Source organism: Oryctolagus cuniculus, chromosome 20 (genome assembly GCF_051225735.1).
Source record: "Oryctolagus cuniculus isolate XC-2025 breed Fujian yellow rabbit chromosome 20, ASM5122573v1, whole genome shotgun sequence".
NCBI classification, from domain to species: domain Eukaryota; kingdom Metazoa; phylum Chordata; class Mammalia; order Lagomorpha; family Leporidae; genus Oryctolagus; species Oryctolagus cuniculus.
The window spans coordinates 45,188,262-45,209,678 of record NC_142886.1 but is presented as its reverse complement, the minus strand read 5'-3'; the positions used below and the strand labels follow the sequence as shown (position 1 = coordinate 45,209,678).

Here is a 21,417-nt window from a genome sequence, read left to right as displayed (position 1 = left end):
AGTGGCCTCTTTCCCAGGCCCAAGTGGCCGGAGTCACCATGCTGTTACAGAGGGCCCAGTCCCTCCCATGCATCCCCGGGGGCTGCGGTGCCCCCTCCCGGCCCACTGCCCGAGTGTCTTAGAGTCTGGTCCCTCCCCCTCGTCCCTGCCTGTCTCTGGGTCTAGGACACCCCTTTCCCTGTTTGGCTTGGCCACCTGCTTGCTTTTTGGGTTTCAGCGTCTACGCTTCTTCCTGGGGACACCCGGGCTGGGGCCCTTCTCTGAGCTCTTTGGGACCTGATGGTGGCGGTCACCAGGCTGAAGGACACTCTCCTAATTCTTGTCCCTTTGCTGTGAGCTCCTGGCAGGCAGGTCCCTGGGCAGGCTCAGCACTGGCTCGTGAGAACAGGAGGAGTGCCCACACAGCCCCCTAGAGCAGCCCCGCCCTCCTGCCGCTGCACCTCTGCGGCGCGACCCGGCCCTCCCCACCCTGCTCCAAGCCTGCCAATGCCCCGCTGTGTTGGGACTCAGCTCCCAGGTGGCTCCCTTCCTGACCGTGTCCCAGATAACCCGAGTCACAGATCCAGCCCTGGGATTCCCCTGACTTCCTGCAATGGAGTGGGTCTCGGGTCCCTGTGGATGGACGCTCCAGCCAGGTCTGCTCTGGTCTCTGGCAGTCGACCAGAGCCGGTGGAGCGCGCAGATGGAAACGTAGAGCCGTCCTCCCTGGGCACTGCCCCTGCTTGCCTGTTGCTGCTGTGACAGATGCTGCAAACTCAGAGGTTTACAACCATTGGTCCCCTGACCATTCCCCAGGCTGGGAAGGAAAAGCCCAGTTGATGGGTAAGGCCGGGCGTGGGGAGGCAGGGCTGGCTCCTTCGGGGGTGTGAGGAAGAATGGAGCCCATAACTTCTCCAGTGTCCAGAGGCCACGGGACCGTGGCGCCTCCTCGGCCTCGGGCTGTGCAGTCACGTCGCCTCCTGCGACCCCAACCCCCTCCAAGGATCGCTGTGCGACCCAGGACCTCCACTGGACCCCAGCAGCAAGGGTCCCAGGGCCGGGGCCTGGGCGTATGTGCGGGCCGGTGCTCAGCCCTCCCACAACCACATTTACTACATCAGGAAAGATGGACGAGAAGGCCGAGCCCCTTGGGTCCAAGCTGCTTTAATTCCGCCAGAAACCCCAGAGCATTTCTTTCCTACGGGACGAGGACACGGGTGCGAGACTCCTGGGGCTGCACTGTTGACAGAGTTCCCAGACCTTGGTCCTGAAGAGCCGGCCCACAAACACATAAATCACCGGGTTCAGGCAGCTGTTGACGAAAGCGGAGAAGTTGGACAGCTGCAGGCCCAGGTCGGTGAACTCCTCCCAGAAGCAGCCCCCGATGGCGTGCACCTGCCACAGGCATTCCAGGAACGCGAAGAAGTGGTAGGGGGCCCAGCAGACCAGGAAGGAAGCCACGAGAGTGAGGATGAGCGCCGTGCTCTTGCTGTCCCGGGGGCCCCCGCACCGCGAGGGGACGCGCTCCCCCCGCCTCCGCAGGGAGGCCAGGATGTGGCAGTTGAAGAACAGGATGGCGGCCAGCGGGAGGAGGAAGCCCAGCAGGTTCAACTCCACCATCCTCAGCCAGTGCCAGGCCTCGTGCGGGAGCAGCAGGATGCAGGCGGAGACGTTGAGCTCCGGGACGGCTCTGACGGAGCGCAGCACGAAGGTGGGGGTGCTCAGGAGGCCCCCCGCGAGCCAGATGAGCGCGCAGGTGGCCTGAGCCTGCCGCCGCCGCCGCCCCCTCCGGCTGGCCATGGGGTGCACCAGCACGCTGTAGCGGTCCTGGCTGATGGCCACCACCAGGAAGATGCTGATGAACAGGTTGGCCTTGATGACCCCGTTCACGATGCGGCAGAGGGCGGCCCCGAAGGGCCAGTCGAATTGGTTCCGCACATTCTCTGCCCAGAAGGGCAAGCCCAGGACAAACACCAGGTCAGAAGCGGCCAGGTTGGCCAGGTAGATTTCTGCCACACTCAGTCGCCGCCGGGCCAGGAGGAAGACGGACAGGACGAAAGAGTTTCCCAGGAGGCCGAGGGTGAAGATGGCAATGATGAACGTGGGCAGCAGCCTGTGCAGCAGGTCCCAGGCGTCCGGGGCGCCGCTGCAGGACGTGGCATTAGGAGGGGCGAGCTGGCTCTGGTTGGAGGGCTGGAGCTCCAGGGGGCCCTGTGAGGCCATCCACAGTGACCTGAAAAGAGCAGCACATGGAATAACACGGGGCCCGGACCCAGCCTGCTGCCTGTAGTGAACAATAAAGCTTTATCGGCACAGGGGTGCCGTGTGTGCCCGCGTCGTGTTCGGCTGCCTGTGCGCTGTTGGTGTTCACTGAGCACCTCCTTTGAGTCTGGCGCTGGGCGTGGCATTTGGGACACAGACAAAAAGTCCCTGCCCAGCATGTGCCAAGGGCCCAGAGGGAGGAGAAGGTCAGCACCAGTGGGAGTGAGCAGGCTGGCGGGCCAGCGGCCGAGGGCTGGCCGTGGGCACGGCGCAAAGCCGTCAGACTCCAGGTGCAGCCGAACCGCCGCCATCATTTTCAGTTGGGTTTCGGCGTGAGAAGGAGGGACTTGGCTGGTGCCACTTTTGACCCCAGCACCTGGAGGTGTGACATTGTCACTGACTGAGAAGGGGCTGGCAGAGTGAAGATGGGGCCGGGACCTGGGGGAAGGGGAGCAGGTCAGTTTGGGGCTGCTTCGGGTTGAGATGTCCGCTGGACATCAAGGGCACGGTGAGATACATGAGTCTCGTGCTCAGGGACGAGTCTGAGACAAGGACACACATCTGGGAGTTTAGCCACATGGATGGAGCTGGAAGCCGCACGACTGGATGAAGTCACCGAGGGAAAGCACAGAGAAGCCAGTGAGGCGCTGGGCAGCCAGACCCACAGGAAACATGAGCCACGGTGGCCCGGTGCCCGCGAGACGCCCAAGGCACAGCATCTGGGCGAGGCTGGAGGCTCTGGCCACGGCGGCTTTGTTATTTATTGCAGGGCGTAGATCCACAACTGTCTGTTTATTTTCTTATTTTGCAATACTTTTAAATTTTGCAATAAATTCTGGCAGTGATGTGCTAAAACACAAACATTACTGCACATCTAAGTACTGAACTTCTCAAGGAAGCTGATGATGAACGCGCGATTTGCACAGAATGTGGACATTGACATCACTGGGGGCTGTGGTGACTCGAAGCTGCTCCTTTAGAAGTGCTTCCTTTAAAGATGCGCTTATTTAAAAGGCAGACTTACAGAGAGCGAGCGAGAGAGAGAGAGAGAGAGAGAGAGAGAGAGAGATCTTCCACCCACGGTGGCCAGGGCTGGGTCCAGACGCAGCCAGGAGCCTCATCAGGGTCTCCCACATGAGTGCAGGGGTCCCAGTACTTGAGCCATCTTTCACTGCTTTCCCAGGTGCATTAGCAGGGAGCCGGATCAGAAGTGGAGCAGCCGGGACACAAACTGGCACTCATATAGGATGCTGGCACCGCAGGTGATGGCTTAACCCATGGCACCACAACACAGGCCCCAGAAGTTACTAATTTTAAGAAGATGGTGCCCTAAGACACGGGCTTCACCCCGATAGTCACAGAAGCCGCGGGACACACAGCCGCTCTTCGGTTCCACCTGTTCGTGCACAGAGGCACAGCAATGGCTGCTTAGGCGCCGGCTCAGTAAGAACTTGACAGGCGAGACTGCACTATCAGCACCCTCACAGTCTTCCAAGAGAAAGAGCAGCGAATTCCAATCGCCACTCAGTCCTTCACCTGGAACCAGAGGGGGCTTCTGCAAGTTCATTCCAGCCAAGCGAGACTACAGGCCTTCTTTAAATTCAGCTTAAAGTTTTTACAAGTTACTGCATTTTTGTGGGGTAATGCAAGCACACATTGTGGCCTGGTAGCCGCAGTGTCCTCACTAAATGAAGAGATCAATAAAACAGAATGGTAATGGAATAGACTGTGGTGCCCGCATGATTTGTAATTGCATTAAGTTTTAGAATTCTGCCAGCGACGTAGATGGTTTATTTCACAGAATTTATAAAATTTTAGAGCAAAGGCACAAACTCACTCAACTACCAGCTTTGTGGTGAAGTTGATGATGATATTTAAAAAGATTTATTTACTTGAAAGTCAGAGTTACACAGAGAAGGAGAGGCAGAGAGAGAGAGAGAGAGAGAGAGAGAGAGAGAGAAAGTCCTCCATCCACAGGTTCACTCTCTAAATGGCCACAACGGCCGGAGCTGGGCTGATCTGACCTAAAGCCGGGATCCGGGAGCTTCTGCTGGATCTCTCACACAGGTGCAGGGGCCCAAGCACTTGGGCCATCTTCTACTGCTTTCCCAGGCCATAGCAGAGAGCTGGATCAGCCAGGTCTTGAACCGGCGCCCATTTGGGATGCCAGCACTACAGGTGACGGCTTTACCCTCTAGGCCACAGTGCCAGCCCCTTGTTTAAAGATTTTTTAAAAATTGTTTTCGACTAGAGCTACTTTATAACTCTGTTGATACAATATAACAAAATTTTTGTTGTATGTGTATCTGTCCATAAATCTTTCTATTCATTTACATAATTTTATAAATATATTGCACATCTGTATACTTATTTGAAAGAGCAGAGATACAAAGAGAGAGAGGGAGTGAGAGAGTGAGCGAGAGAGAGAGAGAGAGAGAGAGATCTCCCATCGCTCCCATCTGCTGGTTCACTTCCCAAATGCCTATACCAGCCAGGGCTGGGCCAGGCCACAGCCAGGAGCCCGGAACCCCATGCAGGTCTCCCTCAGGGCTGGCAGGGACCCAGGTACCTGAGCCACCACTGCTGCCTGCCAGGGTGTGGGAGTGGAGTGCGCACCTGAACCCAGGCCTCTGAGACAGGCCGTGGGCAGCCCAAGCAGCATCTTAGCCTCCACACCAGCCTGCCCCGGAGTCATAATTCTTTGGCCAATAGTTCTGACAGCGCTGGGGGACCCGACCCATCTGCTGTGTGTAGAGATGCACCTTGGTGCCCCGCCCGGCAGCGTCCCTGCGGTTGGGGTGACACACCCGACGCAGCTCGGGTCTGACGACGGGCAGGAAAGCCAGGTCTATTCCTGGATGCTGCAGGTGCAAATCTGTGCATTTCTCCATCCGCTTGGCTGTGTCCTGTCCCCCGCCATGCTCAGCTGAGGGGCAGGCCTGGAGTGAGCAGAGCCCCGGATCTGGCCAGGGCGGTGGGTACTGGGCCGCTCTGCCCCAGTCCCTCTGCCGGGCACAGGCCCCCACCCCGCAGCTGCTGGGATAGGGCCTGCTGGGTCTCCGTCCTTGCACTGCCCTCGGCCTCAGGGGGCTGCCTTGCCAAGGGGCAGCGCACGCCAGCGACCGGCCAGGCCCCAGCCTCCTCGTGGGATGATGCTGAAAGCCCGCTCCCCTCCAGAGTGTCCTGTGCCCGCCTCCCTCAGCCCGAGCACGCGGCCGAACACCTGCAGGGACCCCATCTCAGAACCCCCTTCCCGATGTCTGCTCCAAGCCCCTGGGCCACGGCTGTGCCCAGTGAAGACAGAGAGGCGACAGAACTCCACGCTTGGTTCCAGCGCAGGCGTGTGCATCCCTGGGGGAGGCTGCATGTGTGGGGTGGGAAGGAGGCGGGACTCGTGTGAGCAGGGGCAAGGGGAGGGTGTGCAGCTTCCCCAGTGTCCTGGGCAGAATGACGTCCCCAAAAAGAGGGTTCGGGCCCTGACTCCTGGTGAGTGTGGCCTCACTTTGCCAGTGTATTCAAGGGGAAATCGCGCGGGATGAGGGTGCCCCCTAATCCAGAGACCAGAGCTTCTGTAAGTAGGGGATACACTGGGGACGAGGCCAGAGGTGGAGATTGGAGGGTGGCACCTGCAAGCCTAGGGGGCAAAGGACGCAGCCACCTCCAGAAGCCAGGAGGCGGCGGTGGGGGGCTTCCAGGAAGCCCAGCCCGCAGACATCTTAGTTTCATAGCTTGGGCCCCTGGGACCCTGATGTCCAACCCCCCAGCCTCAGGTCTTTAGTAGGTGCAGCGACCCCAGAAAGCCAACACACCCTGAAAACCTGGCTTCTTGGGTGCCCGGGGGTGCGCCCAGCAGCTGCCCCGGGGTCCTTGTGTGCATTGGGCCTCAGGTCACCGCTTCCCATGCCACTCTCCACAGGTGCCCAGGAGGACCTGCACTGTGTGGCAGGCCCGGCCCTGCCTCCCCCAGCGCTGGGGCTGCTGCCCAGGCCCGGCTGCCAGCGGTGGCCTCGCCTGTGCTCTGCCGAGGGTCACGGCCTGTGCCTCACTGTAGTGGCTCGGTCCCAGCCACACGCCTGGGAGGAGTGACGGGCACTGCTATCCCCATCGAACAGATGGGGAAAAGCGAAGGTGTCGGGGTTACCCAGTGGGCTCTGTGTAGTCACGAAGGTGCCCATGGGAGAAAGAGCATGGCACGGAAGTCAGGGACCCCCAGCTAGCCCGGGGCCGGAGCTTGAACCTGACCAGGTCAGCAGACCGAGGATGTCAGCGGCCACGTCCGACCACGCCAGGCGTTTCATTTTCGGAGGGGCTGTCGTCACCAGCGGCTGCCGGGTCATTAAGTCCCTTCCCTCGTTCTAAGCTCTCGCTCTGATTTCCACCGGGCACATAGTAGTTGCTCCGGACACAGCAGCTTTTGACATTATTAGCAATGATAGGATCTATCTGGGAATTCCAGAAAGGACGGGGGGCAAGTGTGCGAGGGATGAGGATTCTGGAACTCCTGCGTGATGGCTCCTGGACTCCGCACACGTTAACCTCGGCAGTGCTGTGGGAGGCGGCAGCATTTCTTCCACGCTCAGCCCGCTTTGAATGAACTCCGGTTCAGGGACGATAAAGGGGCTCGAAATGCAGCCACCGGTGCTGAAGCTGCCACAGGTAACCTGGCCAGTTACCCGGAGACGCCGGTGGTCGGCGTCCGAGCCGGGCTCTCACGGCTGGATTCAGCCTGGCAGTGTAGCCTGCCCTGGACCTCCACAGAGGCTGGAACCTTCTTCCCAAACGCTTCCCTTTCCTTCCTGTTCTGAAAAAGCGATTAAAACCCAAACAAGGTACGGAACAAAAAAAAATCCTTTTACATTGATTTAGAAAAAAATGCACTTCCAGAAGCAGACAATTCTGGCATAAAAGGAGGCTGCTCTGCTGGCGTTTCTCTCTGGGGCTGACTCTGTTCTATTTCACGACGGTAGGAGAGAAGAAGACGGGCATTTACTTACTCGGCCGGGACAGGCAGGCGCTCCGGACTCCGGCTGGCCTCGGCTGGCGGCGGGAGCTGCCGGTGGGAGTGTGGCCGCCTTAAGTAATACCACCTCGCCTCCAGTGACCTCACGGGCGACTATGAAAAAGTGAGTCTGATGCGGAGGGGCCGGCCGGGTGGGAGAGGAGGAGCTCTCCTCCCCTTGGCCCTGCAGGGACGGTAGGAAATTACCTCCTGGCTGGGGTAGCACCCGGGAGCCGCCACCCTGCTCCAGATCTGTGCCTGGGCGCGCGTGGGCGTGGCTGCCTTCCCGAAGGGCTCACAGCGCCCGCTGGCACCGAGCGGTGGCCTCAGCCCCGCTCCCAGCTGGCTCCTGTGCGTCTGGGGGTTCTGAAGCACTTTTTTTTTTTTTTTTTTTAAACGGGAGCCAACTTGACTGCCGTCTTTTGAATCTTGGCCGTGAAGGCCGCGACGCCAGGAATCCATCAGTCTGGGCCCCGTTATACAAACAGGGAGCTGGGAAACTGGCTGACTCATGCGATGCTCAGCACTGAGTCAGGTCGCAGGCACTTTTCCCCAGCCTCCCCGGGCAGTCCTGAAATCTCTCCTGTGTGAGTCTTTGGGGCACAGGGAGCCGACCCCACGGAAGCCTCGAGCTCCAGACCAGACGCCTGTGGTTTTGAGAGGCGCGCGACCGAACACCACTGACCTGCGGGAGACCCGCCGGGAATTCAGGACTTGACTCCTGGCTTCAATCCCCAAACGCCCAGGACGGAAGCGGTCCCCTGGGTCCTTTCTGTGACTGAAACCTCGGAAGCTTCCGCTGCTGGTCAGCTCCCAAATGCCCACAGTAGTCGGAGGTGGGCTGGGCTGAAGCCAGGAGCTAACGCCATCCGAGTCGCCCATGTGCCCTGGGGCCGTCACCTGCCGCCTCCCAGGGTGTTAGCAGGAAGCAGAACTGGAAGCTGAGCCAGGATTGAAATGCAGGCCAGGGTGGCTTGTGGGTGTCCCGAAATAACAGCTTGACTTCTGCACCCAGCGCCCGCCCCCAGAAAGGCAGATGCCAAGGATCAGGAGCAGGTGCAGGTTTAGGGAGGAAGCAGGGAGCTGCACTGGGGAGGGAAGGTCCTTTCCTATTCAGGGGAGGCCTCTCTGCGGTGGGGCCGTGTGTGGGTCACGACAGGTTTATGTGGGAGAGCACTCATGCCGTGTGTGCGTCTGTCTGTCCTGTGTTTGCTGGCGGGAGAATGGGAGGCCAGCTCTGCCAGGATGGGGGCACTGGGTCTGATTTTGGCTTGTCCAGAAGATGGGCCGGCAGGAGAATGGCCTGAGTGTGACATGGCCGTGGCCGTGGCCGTGGCAGGGTCTGGGCTATCAGGGCACCAAGTGCCATTGCTGGGGACTGAGTCTGTGGGGTCCCACTCTAGGGGGGTGGGGTTAGGTGGGAACGGAAGAATTGCTTGTTGCCAGTGTTACTCGCCCAGGACAGGAATCAGGGAGCAGGCAGGGAGGGGTGAGGCCCCATCTGTGCAGAGAAAACACACGGCCGGGGACAGGAGGGGCAGAGGGGCAGAGGACCGAGGGGGCCGGGAGGGGCCCCTGCTGCGGCTTCGCTTCCTTTTCCAGTGTCACCCTGTTTGTCTGACTGCTGGTGGGGGCTGCGCTTGCTCAAGGTCCTCTGGGCTTATGGGTGAAGAGGCAGGCAGCGCAGAGGCCAGGGCTGCCATCTGGACGGAGCGGACAACCTGGCCAGCTTGCTGGGACAGGCCACCGTGCCCTGGGCTTGTCCTTAACCCCACTGGCGGGCACCCCAGGCAGGCTGCACCTGCTGCCGCATGTGTTGGCTGGACCGCTCTAGGGGAGCAAGCCCCGGCGTTGGGGGCACTTGGGGACGGAGACACAGGGTCACACTCCAGTCTGCAGTCACCTTGTCCACTCTCCTTTTCTGGGTCTGTCTGGTCCACCGAGAGGAAAGATTCTAGAACACGTGACTCGACACACGTTCCCTACGAGCAGAGTGGAGAGCGGGCTGGGCGGAATCTGAGATGCACGTGAGAAGCCTGAAGAACAAAGTCCCCATGTGTCCTGTACTGGTCTGGGGGGTCCTTGGGCGGACCCCGCACCTCCTTTTCTCATGCACCTGCGGGCTATCTCTGTCCTTGAAGGCAACTATTTTTTTTTTAAATTTTTTTGACAGGTAGAATTATAGACAGTGAGAGAGAGAGACAGAGAGAAAGGTCTTCCTTCCGTTGATTCACCCCCCAAATGCCTGCTATAGCTGGTGCTGTGCCGATCTGAAGCCAGGAGCCAGGTGCTTCTCCTGGTCTCCCATGGGGTGCAGGGCCCAAGCACTTGGGCATCCTCCACTGCACTCCCGGGCCATAGCAGAGAGCTGGACTGGAAGAGGAGCAACTGGTACAGAATCTGGCACCCATATGGGATGCCGGCGCCACAGGCGGAGGATTAACCAAGTAAGCCACAGCGCCAGCCCTGAAGGCAACTATTTTGGCCTTTATAGTACAGATTGTTCCTCCAGATTATATGAAGCATGAATGTTATCTCCGTTAAGGGAAGCTATATTTCCTCGAACCAATCTTGTTCTCCTAGTACTAAGCCCCTGAGAAAGAAGCATGCGGTTTTCAGGCATGGAGAGCCAAGCCACGGTGGCAGACAATGAGCTCCATGAAGGACCTTTGTGAGTGAGACCCCGCGGGAAAGAAGGGGCCATCAACGAAGGAGGTACCTTTCTCTGATGGGAGGAGCGAACTTCCACTTTGACTATGGCCCTGTCTAAATAAGGTCGGAGTTGGTAAACTCAAGAGGCTTCCATAGCCTTGGCAGCTCATGACAAGAGCCTCGGGTGATTACTGACGTCATGAACAAGAGTGTCAATTGTTAAATCAACAACGGGAGTCACTGTGCACTTACTCCCCATGTAGGATCTCTGTCCTTAATGTGTTGTACTATGTGAACTAACGGAATAACTAGTACTCAAACAGTGCTTTATACTTTGTGTATCTGGGTGGGGGCAAGCTGTTGAAATCTTTACTTAGTATATATTAAGTTGACCTTCTGTGTATAAAGTTAATTAAAAATGAATCTGAATGAAGAATGGCATGGGAGAGGGAGTGGGAGAGGGCACCGGAGGGGAGTAGGAGGGCGGGTATGGGGGGACCGGAGGGGAGTGGGAGGGCGGGTATGGGGGGGGGAGAACGGCTACATTCCTGCAGCTGTACCTACAGAATTTGCATTCACTAAATAGAAGCTTAAAAAAAAAGAAAAACAAACAAAAAAAGCTGTGACCTCGAGCAGAAAAGCCCTTGTAAACTAATCAAAGGTGACGGTTGCTCTGACAGCAGTCCCCGCCCATCTTTCCACACCTCGCTGGAACACAGCATGAGCAGCGTCCCCACAGCATGGTGGGGGGCGCCTCTCTCATCGCCTCCACCTGCAGAGCCGAAGGAGCGAGCACAGCTGGGGCCGGGGCACCGTTAGCTCCGCCCGAGGCTGTCTGCGGGCTCTCCCCTCTCAGGCTGCGGCCGGGGCTCGAACCCGGGCTCCGGGCTTCCTGACCACGCTCCTTTAGGCTGTGCTTCTGCTGCACAGGAGTTTGCAGGATGGCGGCCAGCGGCCTGACCCCGAGGGACCCTGAACCCCTCCCTGGTCCTGCCGTGACACCCGCGGCCATCCCCTGGCCGAGAGGATGGCTCACTGGCTCCCAGCAGCCCCTGGCCTCCCCTGCCTGCGAGGGTTTGCTAAGAATGACCTCCCCCGCCCCTCCGGGCGAGGGCTCCTCACTGTCCGAGCCGTCCACACCGGCCGTTCCCCATAGCATGGTTTTGGCAAAGCACAGGATGGCAGCTGGGGATGCGAGTGTGTCCCGGGGTCCAGGCTCTTGGTGCTGCCTGGCCTGAGCCAGTGCCCAAGCCCCGGGTGCTGACTCCGGGACAGGAGGGTGGAGGAAGCTCTGCAGGGCCAGGGTTCCACGGACCAGGACAGAGCAGAAAACGTCCATCTACGACTCTCACTCCCCATGCAGCGTGCCGTGGGAACCGAGGACTTTCCCACCTGGGACATGGGGCGTGAGCGCAGCCCAGGGCAGCACGTGGAAGGGTTTTATGACCGGAGCTAATCGGCTGCTTTGTCAGCTAGATCTGAGTTGGGCCACGCCACGTCCCCACTTGAGCCCCCCCACCCCACCCCGAGGCTCTGCCCAGGCCCAACACTAAGCGATGGCTGTGGTCCTCAAGTCTGCAAGTGACACACTCGGCCACTTCCCTGAGCGTCCCCACGCGTTACCGCCCCCGGGGCTCCTCAGTCTGCTCTGAACGCGCTGCGTCCCCCCTCACCACAGGGCCTTTGCACGGCTCATTCTCCCCACCCGGAGCTCCCCTCACATGCAGAGCCGCTGGCTTGCTGCCACGGGTCCCCCTTCCTGGAAACAAAGCCCCTCCCCTGTCCGTCACTACTGAGGCTCACAGACCCCCTCATGCGTGGCAGGCGTTCAAGTGCTTCTCTCTCACTTCCTGTCTCCTGCACTGGAGCCAGCTCCACCCAGCCGGGATTTGTCTCTAGATGAGGGCCAGAGCCCCAGCCTCACAACAGGGCCGACGTGCAGATAATGGCTGGGTGAAGTCACAACCCCCTTTTCACACACAGCCCAAGGGTGGGTCTGATGTCAGCAATCATGGCCGGCATCCCTTGTGGGTGCCAGGCCCCGGGTGGGTGCTGGGGGTCCCTGCCCCCCGAGGAGCGCCCAGCAGTGTGGCTGAGGGGAAACAGCGGGGCAAGGTGGCCCCAGCTCTGCCCGAGCCTGAAGACCACACTTCACCCTGCCCAAGGCCGAGAGTGATGGCTGAAATGGACCAACCAGGCTGGGCCGTGGGCCCCGATCCGGCGTGTCCTGAGGGTGTTTCTGGAATGGGCTCACAGTCAGATCAGCGTGGGGGGGGGTCTCACCCGGACACTGCAGGCCCGAGTGGAAGAGAAAGGAGAGTGCGTCCTCCTGGCCTGTTCGCAGCGGGGGCACCGTCGTGTGCCCTCGGCTGGGCCCCTCGCGTGGGTCTCAGGGCTCCCACTTGAACCGGAACCACGCCACTCACCCTCCCGGGTCTCCGGGCTGCGGGCAGCACGTCGTGGGGGGGCCTCTCTTTTCTTTTGTTTATTTGAAAGGCAGGGAGACAGAGACGGCGTGGGGCTTGGTGGGGTGGTGTGGGGGAGGAGAGAGAGAGAGAGAGAATTCGGAGGCGCCACATGACTGAATCTCTCCCTGTCCACTTCTGTATCCCCTCCTGGTTCTGCGTCTTTGGAGATCCCTGATGTGCAGGGTCTGGGAAGACTTCATGGTGAGGGTTATTTGAGCTGGGTTTTGATAGATGAATAGGAGTTTGGAAGGTGGGGAAACTGGAAAAAGCTTTGTAGGTAGCACATTCCTGATGTGTATCAGAAACACACACACGTGTGTGCAAGCCGCGATGCAGGGCTCGCTAAGGACCTGGAGTCAGGAAATCCAGGCCCCGGGCTCCCGCTCCTCCTAGGAGCACCACTTAGCTCCTAAACTCGCGCAGGCCCTGTGCAGGCTCTGGGTTTGGTGCAGGGAAGAGAATTAGACAGACAGTGTCAGCCCAACGTGGGCGGCGGTCTCTGAGGGCGTAAACAGAGGGAGGGCTGGGCATCTCCCGTCTGCTGGTTCTCTCCCCAAACGCCCACAACAGCCAGGGCTGGCCAGGCTGGTGCTGTGCTCCGGAACTCCTCCGGGTCTCCTAGGCGGGTGGCAGGGGTCCCGTTACTTGCGCCCCTCCCACCCCCCCGTTGCCTCCAAGGGAGCACACTGGCGGATAGCTTCACTCAGAGGCGGAGGCAGGATTTGAACCCAGGCGCTCCGATATGGGATCTGGACGTCCCGAGTGGCGTCTTGCCCGCTGCCCTGAATGCCCGCCCTCCCCGCCTACTTCTGAGCACTGCTGTGAGGCTCAAGTCGATGCCGGAGAAATGTGACTGCGGCACAACGAGCGTGCGCACGTGGGCGTGTCCTCCTGTCTCCCGGCTCTCTCTGTGTACACTGGTGGAAAAGCTCTTACACCCCTCTGCCATCAGCCTGGGCGTCTAACTGGCCCGTGTGTACTGCAAAGAATGGGGCCTTGAACAAAAGCGGCTTTCCGTGGGGCCAGCGGGTCTTCCTGCCGTGGTTAGTGAGCTGCCCCGGGCTGTCTGGCTGGGAAGCTGATGCCAGTGCCAGCATCGTTAGTGCGGTCGCGTGAGCTGCACAACCCTGGGTGCAGGGAAACAGGAACGGCTGAAGACGATGGCACCTTCTCCTGGAAACTCGGAATCACCCCTGATTCGTCGGGGCTACAGATGCGGGATGGAGAAAGACGTGCCAACGGGGAGACCCGCCCGTGAATCTGACCATGGTGAGTTTCAGGAAGAAGCTGAACGGTTGCAGGAAGCTCCCAGAGAGGCCGGGGAGGCAGCAGGAGAACTTGCACTGGATCCCAGAGTATGAGAAGACCCAGGTGCCACACGAGGCGTCCCTGCAGGTGGAGCAAACAGCATAAGCAAAGGTCCTGGGGCCGGGACAGCTTGGTGCGCTGGGTGAGCTGAGAATGCTCATGCAGACACGGGGCAGCTGGCCAGCGGGCTGAGACCCGGCGAGACGGGGCAGCTTAGGGAGTGTGGGGAGGGCTAGTCCACAGGTCCGGCAGGCTGTAAGAGGTCTGGGGACCAGGGAGGGGAAGGCAGGAGGGTTGGGCAAAGGGCACACTGAGCGTGAAGTGGCCCCAAGAAGGCCTGGCTGACCCGGAGATTCTGAAGGCCGGAGCAGCCTTCGGAGCTGTCTGAGTCGGGGGCAAGAGGCCTGGGCCTCCCCCGCCTCCCACCAAAGAGCTGTGCCGCGGAGAGGCTGCACTCCCAGCCGAGGGCCGGCCGTGGCGAGGTCCCCGGCAGGTGGGAACCAAGTCTGACATTCGGAAAGAGGGGGACCTGCGTGGCACAGCTGCCGGCAGTGCTGGGAGCCACGGGAGGCGCCCGAGCCTTTGCAAAGCTCAGCCTGGCTCTAGGGCACAGGTGCATCGGAGCGGCTCCGCCGGTGGGTGTCAGGTGGAGGTGCAGGTGGAGCCGGGGCTACCTGGTGGAGCCCAGTGTGTGGGAGGAGGAGACAAGGGAAGGAGGATTTTTCTAGGCTTCTGGCTGGGCGGCTCAGGTTTCCAGTTGCTGAACAGGACGAGGAAGAGAGGATGTTTCTTAGGGACAAAAGGCTCAGTTTGGACTGCAGCTTGACATGCGTGTGCGGGCGGCGCTGTGGCGCAGCGGGCTAAGCCTCTGCCTGCGGAGCCAGCATCCCATATGGTGCCGGTTGCTCCCACACAGGTCCTGGTTGCTCCACTTCCAATCCAGCTCCCTGCTGATGCACCTGGGGAGGCAGTGGAGGACGGCCCGAGTGCTTGGGCCCTGCACCCACGTGGGAGACCCAGAAGAAGCTCATGGCTTCTGGTTTTGGATTGGCCTGGCTCTGGCTATTTTGGCCATCTGGGGAGTGAACCAGTGAAGGAAGACCTCTCTCTCTCTCTCTCTCTCTCTTTCGTTTTCTCTTTCTCTCTGTAACTCTGCCTCTCAAATCATTCAATCAATCTTTAAAAAAGAGAGATGTGAGAGGCATTTGGAGCCTAGACAGCTTCTAAGACGATACCCTCACACTGAGAGTTACTAACACGAGGCATCAGGTTCTCCAGGAAAGCAGAACCCAGGGGAGGCCTACCTGTCTCTAGGCTGCCCTGCATCCATCTGTCTGTCTGTCTGTCATCGACCCATCAATCATTTATCTATCTGCAAATGTGTCTATCTATCTACCTCTCTCTCTCTCTCTCTCTCTATCATCTCTCTGTCTCTGTTTCTCTACTGTAAGGAACTGGCTCACGTGGCAGAGAGGTGTGATAACCCCAAACCTGCAGCGCAGCCCAGCAGGCTGGAAACTCGGCAGGGTTGGTGCTGCGTCCCGAGCTAGAACCTGTCTCCCACTGCGTAGAGGAGGCCCAGCCACGTGGCTGAGAGTGATCTCCATGGCTTGAAGCCGGCTGGGCGTAGGCCTCACTGCCACGGGCGCACACCTCCACAGAACGCCCAGCTTTGGGTTTCATCAAACAGCTGGGCCCTGCAGCCCAGCCGGCTTGGCACATAAAGCTCTCAACTGCAGCTGGTGTTCAGAGCACCATTCTGGCTGGGGGCAGCTTGGGGGGGGGCAGGTCAGGGAGGAGAAGCAGGAGGAGGCCCGAGACAGAGCGGGGGCGCCGGGCAGTCAGAGCCTGAAGGAGCAGCTGGTGAGGGTCAGAGTCTGTGCCAGTCGAGTCGGGAGGCCGGGGCAGACACAGCAGAGTGCAGCAGGCCTCTCCTGCAGGACTTCTCAGGGCCTTTAAAGTGTGTCCACGCATTGCGAAGCCCCGTGGGCGAGGAAGACGCCGTGGGTACATTTCAGCCTTATTTGACCAATCAGGAGCCAGGATTGCTTTGGGGGGGGTGTGGGGGGATCTTTGGGAAACTCCACGGGAGCCATCAACACGCGGAAGAGTGAAAGGCTGGAAGGTGAGCTGCGCAGCTCTGGAGGAGAGTGGGGTCAGGACCGAGCTGGAGCGTGCAACCCCGCGCTGAGGGGCTGGAGGCGCGGACGCAGGAGGCTGCATCTCAGGAGGTGATCCCTTCTCCCCGTGGAGCAGCAGGAGGAGGGCCCCAGGAACTGCCCCCCAACACGCAAGATGGCCCGGTCTCCCGGGACGGTGCATCCCGGCTTTGCCTTCCACCCGATGCAGGATACTCTGTGAGCAAATCTGAACCCAGACAAGACCTGGGCCCCTGAGGTCTGATTTGGGCAGGTGTAGGCTGTGGAGTCACCTTGCTGGATTTATTGGAGAGGGAGAGAGCAAGAGATGAAGGGAGGGAGGGGGTGAGGGTGGGGGGGTCCAATTTGCTGGTTCACTCCCCAGCTGCCTGCTCCAACCAGGTCTCCCACGTGGCAGCCTCCCAGCTATTGCACCCTCAGTGCTGCCTCCCAGGGTCTGCATTAGCGGGAAGTTGGAGCTGGGAAGGAAACCAGGTGCTGTGATGTGGGACCTGGGGGGCTGAGTGCCGGCTCCCCTGCCGGGGCTCGTGTCCTCCTCAGTCCATCGATGTCAAACCAGGGATCCCAGGACATTTTCTATGCTGCCCCCGGAAGCTCGGTTTCCTAATCTACGGAGTGGCTGCTTTGCAGAGTGTGGAAATCACATGAGCTAATGCGGCGAGGCGGCTGGCCTGGTAAGCATGCAGTAGCGGTCGTCCCCGATTTTATCATTTTGCTGTTGCACAAGGCAGTGGTCGTGTCAGCCCAGGAGAGGCCGCCCAAGAGTCTCTTGAGCTTGGCCAGAACCGCAGAGAGGAAGCAGATGTCCCCGGGGGGCCTGCTGGGGGTCCCGGAAGGTGACTCAGCAGGGAGACAGGCATCCCGAGAAGACCCGGAGCCCCATCTCTGGCCATCTTTCAGGGTTGTAGATCTGCCGCCTCACCCCCTGTGGGCTTGGGGGCTGGGCTGCATGCAAGCCGGGAGCTGGGCCTGGTGGTTTCTGCTTAATTGGTTCCGAGACTCCTCCAAGCAGCCTGCCCTTGACAGTCTGGGGAGGCAGAGAGGCGCGGAGCAGCCTGGGGCCTGGGCCTGCAGAGACAGCTCTGTAAAGCCAGCGCCTCCAGCCTGTGGCTCACACGGCGGGGACCTGGTGCCGTGCGACCCTGGGAAGCGCCTCAGTGCCTTCCGGTGGAAAAATCCTCTAAAACTCCCTAAGCCCGCATGGCCTGGGCTTTCGTAGGAAGTGTCCTCTCCCCGGCTAGAATCTGCACCTCCAAGAGGATCTGCAGGGAGGTCCCGCTGCACTCTCCCGTGGCTGGGAAAAGGCACGCGTGTCCGCTGACTGGCAGTCCCAGCGTGGAGCGAACAGCTGAGATCCATCCGCTCAAACCTCAGGGGGCCAGGCCTCCCAAATCAGGGCCAGCAGGATGGCTCCTCCTGGAGACCACGCTTGCTCCTCCCCAGCTTCTGGGGGTTCCAGGCAGCCCTCTGCATCCCTGGGCTTGTCGGGATCATCGCTTGCCCCTGTGCCTCCTCCTCGGTCCCCGTGTCTTCTCCTTTTACCCCTAAGGACACTGGTCATTGGATTTAGGGCCCACCTGAACCTCACACGACCTCTCTCAGTTCTGCAGAGACCCCCTCCCGACTCAAGTCACAATCCGAGCTTCCAGGTAGACGTGGATTGTAGGGGGAGGCATGCTCTCTTCATAGCAGCTGTATCTGACTTAATCTTTGCCAACCATCACCGAGGGGACAACAGAGACCCCAATGGGCCAAGCGACCGTGCCCGAGTTCCCACAGCCAGGGTGTGGCAGAGCTGAGCTGCCACCCAGGGTGGCCCCGGCCTTGTTCACGCCTCCTTGATGGTCCCCAAGGGCCCCTTTGCAGAGTCTCCGTGTCTGAGTGAGCCAGGCTTCCTCAGGGTGCCACGGCCCAGATAAGGAGACCGAGGTCAAGGGCAGAGGGGGGGATGGGCAATGTGTTCCTCAGGGTGCCACGGCCCAGATAAGGAGACCGAGGTCAAGGGCAGAGAGGGGGATGGGCAATGTGTTCCTCAGGGTGCCATGGCCCAGATAAGGAGACCGAGGTCAAGGGCAGAGAGGGGGATGGGCAATGTGTTCCTCAGGGTGCCATGGCCCAGATAAGGAGACCGAGGTCAAGGGCAGAGGGGGGGATGGGCAATGTGTTCCTCAGGGTGCCATGGCCCAGATAAGGAGACCGAGGTCAAGGGCAGAGGGGGGGATGGGCAATGTGTTCCTCAGGGTGCCATGGCCCAGATAAGGAGACCGAGGTCAAGGGCAGAGAGGGGGGATGGGCAATGTGGCTTGATCACATGGTCATCACATGGGCAGTCAGTGGCAGAGCAGGGGCCCCAGCTGGGTCCCCAGAGTTCTTCCCTTACAGTTCAAGGTCCTACCTCAGTGTGAGGCGGGTGAAGGAAGTCAGAGGCCCGAGATGCGTTCTATGACTCCGCCTATGTGAAAGGTCCGGGGCAGGCCAGGCTCCAGGCCTGAAGGTGAGTGGGTGCTGGCAGCGCGGGGGGGCACTGAAGGAAACGGGACCCCTTCTTGGGGTGACGATGCTGCTTTGGAATGAAGTAAGACCCTGAAAACAAGGAAAAGCTGAGACTGATGAACTGTGCGGAATGTGGACTATAATTGATAAAGCTCTCTCTTTTTTAGAGGTTTATTTATTTGAAAGTCAGAGTGACAGAGAGAGAAGGAGAGGCACACACAGAGAAAGATCCTCCATCTGCTGGTTCATGCCCCAAATAACCGCGACAGCGAGGGCTGGACCAGGCCAGAGCCAGGAGCCAGGAGCTTCTTCCAGGTCTCTCACATGGGTGCAGGGGCCCAATACTTGGACCATCTTCTGCTGCTTTGCCAAGTACATTAGCAGGGAGCTGGATCCGAAGTGGAGCAGCTGAGAATGGAGCGGCGCCCATAGGGGATGCGGCGTCGCCTTTACCCAACACACCAGAATGCCGGCCCCTCAATAGAGCTCTCACTGTGAGTCAAAGGTGCCGGCCAGCACCCCGAGGAGGTCACTGTGCAGGAACCAAGTACAGGCCGCCCTGCAAGGCCTAGAGATGCGGTCTGTTGTGGCAGAAACAGCCCAAGTCCTGGCTCCTGTCGGTCCTGCAGAAGCCACTCAAAGGCATGGGATTCCAAGAGCAGGCGCTGCCCCGAGGAGCTGTGTGGCCTCAGTTGGCTGCCTCCCTCTCTGGGCCCTTCCGTTTCCACACTGACCTGGCCCTCACACAAGCACCTGCCTCCCGGCCTGGCAGTGGGGTGGGGCTCCTTGACCCAAGGCCGTTTCGCCCCGGGCAACAGGAAACCACAGACAGACCTCAGCTGCCCATCGCTGACCCCCACTTCCTGCGGGCGTAGGGTGAAGGGTCAGAGGTCTGCCTTTGCAGTGGGATCGGGCATAGCAAAGAGAGAGCGCAGCCCCTCGCTGGGTTGTGTAAAATGGAGACTTCACCTCTGAACCGTGGAGACGCCTCTCCAGTGGCCTCGTCTCCAGCGTGAGGACCCCTCAGGTCCCCTGGTGTCCGGGTCACATCGCTGCATCTGGCACTTGCCTACTCAGGCCTGGGTGGACTCACAGGCCAGTCCCCTGGCTTGGTTCCCTGAATCCTGCCTGGGCTTCCCTCCACCCAGGGGCCAGGAGTGCAGGGCCTGCTCCTGTCGCCTGGCTGGGTAGGACTGGGAGGGGAGGAGGAGGCCCCCCTGGCTTGTCGTGTGTGCTCAGAGCCCTGCTCAGCTTCCAGTCCTGTGGCTTCCCTCGGCATTGCAGGCTTCCTCGAGCCACGTGCACACTTGTGACAAAATTCCGGCTGCATGAGCTGCCTCTGGCGCTTGTGGGAACGTCCTCAGAGCTCAGGTGTTCAACGAGGGGGGTGCAGGCGGGGTGGGAAGAGCAGGCACTGGAGGGGGGATGGAGAATGCTCTGGGGCCCTGTGTGAGCCTTGGGTCTAATGTGGCTTGCGGGGAGAGAAAGGTTGGAAGTAGAGACTGCGAGACAGAGACAGGACGAGGCAGGCCATGCTAGGGGTATGGAGCCTTATCCCAAGTGGGGCGGGACACTGTTGAAGGGTTTCCCTTTGAAGAGTGCCCTCATCACCATCATCATCACCTCCATCACTGTCACTGATTCTGATGCGTGCTCAAGGCCAACCATGCTCCAGGCCCTGTGCTGAGCTTGTCCATACGTTAATCCTGCACAGTCCCAAGAGGCAGATGCCACATTTCTTTTGGGTTGATCGACTGATTTGACAGAGAGAGAGAGAGAGAGAGAAACCTTCCATCTGCTGGTTCACTCCCCACGTGGCCACAGTGGCCGGAGCTGGGCCAGACTGAAGCCAAGAGCCAGGTGCTTCTTCCGGGTCTCCCATGTGGGTGCAGGGCCCCAAGCACTTGGGCCACCTTCTGCTGCCTTCTCAGGCACATTAGCAGGGAGCTGGATGGAAGTGGAGCAGCCAGAGCTCGAACCAGTGCCCATTTGGGATGCCAGCATTGCAGGTGGCAGCTTTACCCGCTATGCCACAGCGCCGGCCTCCACAGGGTATCACAAGATGTTGACCCGCTAGGTGGAAGGGTACAATGAACAATACACCCCAGGTCTCCGGCACAGGTGGACATGACGTGGACAGGTCAGGAGCTGGTGAGGGGGAACTGAGATTGCCAGCAGCACTCACCGCACCCCACCTGCTTCCATGAAGATCCAACATGGCTGCAGGCTCGGCACACCCCTTCCCCATCGTGCACCTGAGCCTCACTTCCCATCATGCACGAGAGGGCTTGCTACCTTCCTATACATGGCCACGTGTGTGCTCCAGCCTTGGCATTTCCAAGATCCCAAAAAAAGGCACACAGAGGGAGCAGTACTCAGCCCCACCCCAATTTTGCCTCCTTTGAATTTCAAATAGGCCCTGCCCTGGCACCTGCCCCCTAATAAAACGCTGGTCTAAACTTGGGTGGGGCAGCAGCCCCTCCTTCCTCCTGAAGAGAGGTTGGCCCCAGTGTGCTAACCTCTCAACAAATCCTGCTTTCCTGCACACCTCTGCGTCTCCTCCTGGAACCCCGTTCTCGCATGCAGTTGAGAACTCGAAGAAGCCCAGCCAGAGCCCAAGTCCCCCCAACAGAGGGATGCCTGGGATGTGCAGTGCCGTTTGAGTTTTGGTCCCTCACTCACGAGTTCAATACGAACAACGAAGGAGTCCCGAAAGGGAATGGGTGATGAGCTCCCCCTCACCGGGTAGATGCAGGCAGTGGCTTTAGATCTGGTATGGACAGGAGACCGCAGACTTGCAGGGAAGGCCCCCGGCAGGCCCTGCACCATGCACGCTGCCTGTGTGATTGATCGGTGGCCTCTTGGGCCCCTGGCAGGAGTTTGGCAATGAAGTAGCCATAGAGGAATGTAGCAAGGGGGAGGCTGTTCAAGCTCTGTGAATATATTTTTTTCATGTCTTTCTGGAATTTTCTGAAACTGCACTGAGTTCATTTTGGAATGTACATTTAATGCACGTTAATAAGAGTGCACGCTGAGTATGCATCACCCCCTGCGTTAAGCCCATAGGGATATGCATCACGAAAGCTGGCAGACCACG

General features: G+C 59.7%; 1 protein-coding gene across 2 annotated transcripts; it reads right to left on the bottom strand.

Moving 5' to 3' along the window:
• Positions 1-1,127: 1,127 nt before the first annotated feature.
• BDKRB1 (bradykinin receptor B1) lies at positions 1,128-18,356 on the bottom strand. Of its 2 annotated transcripts, none has more exons than XM_008249375.5 (2): positions 18,223-18,356; positions 1,128-2,212 (listed from the first exon to the last, which is right to left on the bottom strand). In XM_008249375.5, the coding sequence occupies exon 2, from the start codon at positions 2,200-2,202 to the stop codon at positions 1,144-1,146; it is 1,059 nt and encodes a 352-aa protein (XP_008247597.4). In that variant the 5' UTR covers positions 2,203-2,212; positions 18,223-18,356; the 3' UTR covers positions 1,128-1,143. The 2 variants fall into 2 exon arrangements, with proteins under 2 accessions (XP_008247597.4, NP_001075816.1); NM_001082347.1 differs by lacking the exon at positions 18,223-18,356 and adding an exon at positions 7,236-7,341 and having other exon boundaries at positions 1,130-2,212.
• Between the last annotated feature and the right edge of the window lie 3,061 nt (positions 18,357-21,417).

Bases quoted from the DNA above. Each gene is read 5' to 3' on its own strand.
- BDKRB1 (XM_008249375.5), bottom strand. From the start codon at position 2,202: ATGGCCTCACAGGGCCCCCTGGAGCTCCAGCCCTCCAACCAGAGCCAG.